Here is a 5,809-nt window from a genome sequence, read left to right on the forward strand (position 1 = left end):
GAAAATTCTAACACTGTTAATAAATTTTAAAAATTGACACAAACATTTTAGTTAGAAAAAATCATCTGGACTAAGACATTATAAAAGTTGAGGTATCAAATTATGTCAAAATTAAATTATAAATTTAAACAAAATATAAGGATTAAATCTAGAATTCAACCATTCTTATATAATCTCAGAAAATGAGTAAATTAGAATAGAAATTTGTCCATTAACTTCTCGTGTCACATTGGATAGGTTTAATTTAAGGAGGGATTTCGTTTTATATATAGTAGTATAGATATTATAATATAGTGGCTAAATATGAAAATAAAATATATTTAATATATTAATATTTTTATATATCCTACTTACGTTTTAGGTAAATCAGTCGAAGGGCTGAATATCTCGTCTAACTCAATTAGGGCTAAATTTGGATAAAGATTTTTACACTTTGGTCGTATAACTTGTTTTGGAATATTTACAATATTTATTTTATATAAATCTTTTTATTCATCTTTACAAAATTTCAACTTACTAAATCCATTTATGAAAAGGGGTCCTAAAAGAATTTTATTGGATAAAATGATATATTTGATATATAATTGGTCATATAATCATCGTTACATAGATAGGTTTTACTCAATATCCTTAACAAAAGGTATAAGAGAATTGGCAGAATTAACTTTTTTTTTATAGGCGAGTAATCGATGGAATTACAAATGGAGTAAGTATTACAAGTTTTTTTTGGGAGAAAGCAAAAAATGTCCAGGGGAACCCAAATTAAATTTAAATAATAAAAATATTTTTAATTTTAATTATAAAATATCAATTAAAATATACTTTTTAATATTATTATTTTTGAATAGTGAAATGGGTTTTTGGGCGGGCTAGACCAGGCTGAAAATGAAATTAGACTTGACCTGACCCATGAACGTCTCTAATTTTAAGATTCTAATAAATTGTTTTATATTTATGCATTGAATCATTATTATTATATTAAAAAGAACTCAAAATTATTATTTTTGAATAATTTCATTATTTATTCTGATAATATTTGTTATTTTTGACATAATATTTAGAACTACGTAAAACCTCTCCCCAACCCGTAAGTAGGAGGATAATGCGTTTTAACGCATTTGAACTCATGTCTTCTTGCATTGACAACAATACTTATACCAATCAAACTAAGGCTCAATTAAAAAAAAAAACTCAAATTAATTAGCTAATTTGTGGAGGAGATCATATGCTACCGCTCAAAGTCTGAGTAGACGACAGTGACATTTGAAAGGAAAATAAATGTTGACCTTGGCCTTTGATGCCTTGATAATAAAAATACCAAAACCCACTTAATCCAAAAAAATCTTTAAAGACTTGATAAAAACGTCAACTCCCACTTTTAATTGACTTCAACTAAAAAATAATATAAAATTTAATTGAATTTTAAAATTAAAATTTGCAAGAGAAGTTTAATTTTGATGTGTGTTAAATAAATTTGTAGAATTGAAGGGATAAAACCATAGGATTTACTTAACAAACATCAAATTTAGTGGACTTAATTTGGTAACTCAATATTTTCTTCATTGCTAAATATATATTTTAATAACAAAAACTAAATTGATGAGGCTTAACATTAAAAATATTCAAACTAGGCTTACTGCATAAGTTGAAGTATTGAGCAACATTCATCTATAATAAACCTAAAATATTACTGTTTATCAGTTTAAGTGGCAATTAAGATAGTTGGGTCAAAAATGACAACAATACCTAGTAGTAATAGAATAAATAAACAATTAATTAGTTTGAAGTTTGACCATGAAACAAACGTATGAGACACAAATTAATCCTACTATCATCTTCCTTCTAACTCAAACAAACCAACTTAATTTGTTTGGTTTTTCATACGTCAATTCATTTGTTTCCTTAAAATGTTGTCATGTTTTCATAGCTAGAGTTTTTAGCAGACAATTTGGAACAACTAAAACAAATTTTCCCGGCCACCAAACAGTCATTTTCAGAGTCTGTGAAGACTATTTTTAGTGCCGTGTCTTACTTTTTCAGTCAATTTTGTCACTTTCCGAAGTTACTCTTCCCTCACAGAAACCTTTCTCCTCGTTTCTTAAGCCCACCGTTGCCTATAAAAAGCAAAGCATTTAAAGGCAACCCAACAAAATCCAGATATCTATCTCAAAGTCTTTTTTTTTTTATGCCAAAAAAAAACATGGGGAAACTTAGAGATGATCATTGTGATAAAAGCAAAAAACCCAAGAAAATTCTCGTCAAAGTCAAATATATTTCGAGTCCAATGATGGTTAAAGCAAGCAATGCTGAAGAGTTTCGTGCAATTGTTCAAGAACTTACAGGCCAACATTCTGATATGGGAGAGCCTGTCAATGTTGTTACAACAAATACTAAAGCAAAGTTGGATGATCGAAATTTGTTGGATGCATATCCAGATGATATGTCTTCAATGGAGTTGTTTGTTGAAGGGTTTGTTTGAAGAGGTCTTGCAGAGAATTTGTTTGGATTTCAATCTCCTTCTGTTTTTGATTGATTAGGGGTGCAGTTTAGTTGAGCTAATTTTAAGCAATTATTTGTACTCGACTTTCAATTGAATTTTTTTATATTTATTACAAATAAAAAAAGTTTGAAACTCCCATAAGTTGCAGTGTCTCATACTAGAAAAAAACACAGTGAAAGGCTCCATGGCCAAGTCCTAAGTTGTTTTTTTGCATCAGGAGCAAGTTCCTCATGCAAAATATCGTACTGGTTCGTCTTTGTTTCGACAGACTCTCGGATTCACTAATCTTACCTCTTAGTCCCCGTCATTTTAAGTAAAGGGCTTCACCTCCATCATCACACTGAACTCCAGAGCTCCCACCACGGCATTCAGCAGACTCGCCAGCACTCGTAATATCTTGCTTGCTTCCACCTGTAATTGCTCTGCCACCGCCATGTGCGAAATCCGGAAACCCTCCGCTGCCACCTCCAGTGCTAGCTTCGCTTTGTAGCATGCTAAGACCTGTGCTTCCGCCTGAGCTAATGCCAACCTGTCCATGCAAGGCTTGTTGTTGTTGTTGTTGCAGGGTCGAAAACGGTTGCCGAGCGAACAACATTGAGGACCGTGAGGCCATAAGTGATTGCGGCGTTATTGGTTCGGTTTGTTGATGCTGCATGTAGTGTCCGGATCCTGGCTGCATAATATCGCCGGAAGGGAACTACAAGAAATCGACAAAGACAATCAGGAAATCTACAACTTGAATGAGATCAACTGTATGTAAAGATGTTTAATTTAAGATGCAATGCTCTATTAAATCTTTTGAGGATATAGAAATAGCATTTGTACCTGAGGGTGCACAGCAGGGGGTTGGGGCTGAGAATCCGCAATTGCAGCCAAGTACATGAGATTTCGTTGCAACCTTGCTTGGTTCCTAAGCCATTGAGCATCAGATATTGCAAGGCAGGGGAATACCATACAAATTTAGCCGAAAAAGCCAAATCTGATAGATATTAGAGACTGAAAATCAGCACTACTTACTCAGCACATTCATTCCATTTCCCCGAATTCTGGCTCTCAACAATCTTTAAGATCAACGACTTGTTCTCGTCCAGATACTGCATGCCAACACGCAATATAAAGAGTTTTCTTAGACTTCAATAAAAAACCACAAATAGATTCACAAGTGTTAGCATGTCTGATAACCTCACTTAACTAGCACTCCTCTAATGTGTATAACACTACTTAACAAAAAGTAACTGCAAATTGAAGACAGTCCTTGTACTAACGGTCATCAAACAAAAGGAGAAAGATGATCGTAGCTTTTACCAGCAACAAAAAAGAAGATTATAGCCTCCAGTAGTAATCTTTCACTAATCAAAGAAGAAATGACTACAAGAGAATCAAAATACTCCATGACATACATACATACATACATACATATAAAAAAACAAATAAGAGAAAATAAAGAAAAAGGGAGGACCTGTTGAATATGATCAGTAGTGACATTGTTGGGATAGTAAGCTGAAACCATGGGCTGCATCTGCATCAGGTGCTGCTGCATTTTCTTTCTCTATATTCAAACGCAAACGCTCTCTCACAAAGAAAATAAAATGAAGTAGTGTGTGTATATATTTCTTTCTCTCTCTTTTTCTATGCAAATAATTAAAGATCTCACTCCAAAAGACAGTGAGCTGCAAGAGTAAAATCACAGCAAAAATAATGTAAAAAAAAGGAGACAAACTAAACTCATGAAGAAAGAGCTTTTCCTACTCAGCTCTTTGAAACACACTCCCTCTCTCCCTGTTGGGAAGAAAAAAGGGTTTGGATTTTTGGGTATTTATTGCTTCCTTTTGCAATCTTTTTTTTTCTCTGTCTGTAAGAGAGGATCACGTGATAAGGCAATGTTAAGTTATTACAAAACACGAATACAGTATACATATATAAATTATAGTATGATACAAGTATAAAACATGAATGATCAGAAAGTGAGAAAGAAAAAAGAAAAAAAAAGAAGACAGAGCCGTGCAGGAAAAGGAACAGAGGGAAAAGCAAAGGTCCTTGCGCTTGCAGTTGTTGCAGGCAGTAAATTTGGAGTGACAAAGAAAAAGGAAAATTATTTGTTTATTACATTCGGACATGACGAATTCTGTCTCTCTGTTTTGGTGTCACATGCCTTCTGCTAATCTTGTCCACTCCCCTATATAGTAACTTCCATATCTTGATGAATGTCTCTGAATTAAGGAGAGCTTTATGGAGGCTGAATGTTACTTTATGGTGAGAAGGTCAAAGTGAGGTGACCCACAATCTTATAATGAAAACCAACCAAAAAGCCTAGTGGGTTGTACTGTAGAAATATGTTGGGTATTGGCAGTTCAGCTTTGAAGCCTTTATCTGTGGGGCATCAAATCACTGAACCCATATAACTCTCTCTAACGTTAACAATTATTACTCACCTTTGTTTCTGGGTTGGGTGTCACACCTTTTCAAAAAATACTTCTTGTATTATTAAATAATTTTAAAAATATACATGGGAATATAAATATTTATTTCATCAAAACTTATAAAAAAATAATATGAAGATTTTAATTTTGTTAAATTTATTTTTGAAGAGATGGTTTTTAAGGAAATTTAAGGATGCTCCCAGATGACCTAACATGATGGGTGGTTAGGGTCTCATTGAATTTTTTTTTCTGTACTCCACAAATTCCAACCCCCCCACCCTGTTTTTTTAGCTTTTCTTATAAAAAAAATTATTTAAACTAATATTAAATTGGGTTGAAATTTGCTTTAAATTTATTCCTATAGAATTTTTTAAACTAATTAATAAAAATGGTTATGAAAAAAATATTTTAAATTAATATCTAACCTTAAACACTGGAAATTTTTTTATAACAAAAATAGAGACAAAATTAATACAACAGAGCGTATGTTAATAAAACGATGCGTATTATTGGGAAATCGTCGCGACTACTACAACCATCATTGTCATCATTGCAACCCTAACCCTCGCCACATTTAACCACTGCTTCAACCAAGGACACCACAGGTAAGATCTGAAACATTCCTCCTCCTTTCCTTTGTCCATCAAATTTCTCATGATAGGAAATTCTATTGTGTCGCCTATGCATTCGGAAAATAAAAGACATACCAAATTTTCTAATGTTGTATAACTTGAAATTTTTTATATACTTCTTTTTTTCGACCGCATTATACTTTGGTGCTTTCAACGTATGTTTATATGTCATTCAAATGCTTGTTAACCTATACCAAAATGCCACATGGATGGCCGAAAGAAATAAAAATTTAGGTTCTAAAAATGAATTTGGATAA

The 5,809-nt window shown here is 32.6% G+C and overlaps 1 protein-coding gene across 1 annotated transcript; it reads right to left on the minus strand.

Annotated features, from left to right (window-relative positions):
- Positions 1-2,584: 2,584 nt before the first annotated feature.
- On the minus strand, positions 2,585-4,717 carry LOC107918835 (GRF1-interacting factor 1). The gene is made up of 4 exons (XM_016848417.2): positions 3,960-4,717; positions 3,518-3,594; positions 3,326-3,410; positions 2,585-3,197 (listed from the first exon to the last, which is right to left on the minus strand). The coding sequence occupies exons 1-4, from the start codon at positions 4,038-4,040 to the stop codon at positions 2,805-2,807; spliced, it is 636 nt and encodes a 211-aa protein (XP_016703906.1). The 5' UTR covers positions 4,041-4,717; the 3' UTR covers positions 2,585-2,804.
- Between the last annotated feature and the right edge of the window lie 1,092 nt (positions 4,718-5,809).

Source organism: Gossypium hirsutum, chromosome D13 (genome assembly GCF_007990345.1).
Source record: "Gossypium hirsutum isolate 1008001.06 chromosome D13, Gossypium_hirsutum_v2.1, whole genome shotgun sequence".
NCBI classification, from domain to species: Eukaryota; Viridiplantae; Streptophyta; class Magnoliopsida; order Malvales; family Malvaceae; genus Gossypium; species Gossypium hirsutum.

Bases quoted from the DNA above. Each gene is read 5' to 3' on its own strand.
- LOC107918835 (XM_016848417.2), bottom strand. From the start codon at position 4,040: ATGCAGCAGCACCTGATGCAGATGCAGCCCATGGTTTCAGCTTACTAT. The intron at 3,595-3,959 runs GTCCTCCCTTTT...GTTGGCATGCAG, and splicing joins CTACTGATCATATTCAACAG to TATCTGGACGAGAACAAGTC. The intron at 3,411-3,517 runs GTAAGTAGTGCT...TCAATGGCTTAG, and splicing joins AAATGGAATGAATGTGCTGA to GAACCAAGCAAGGTTGCAAC.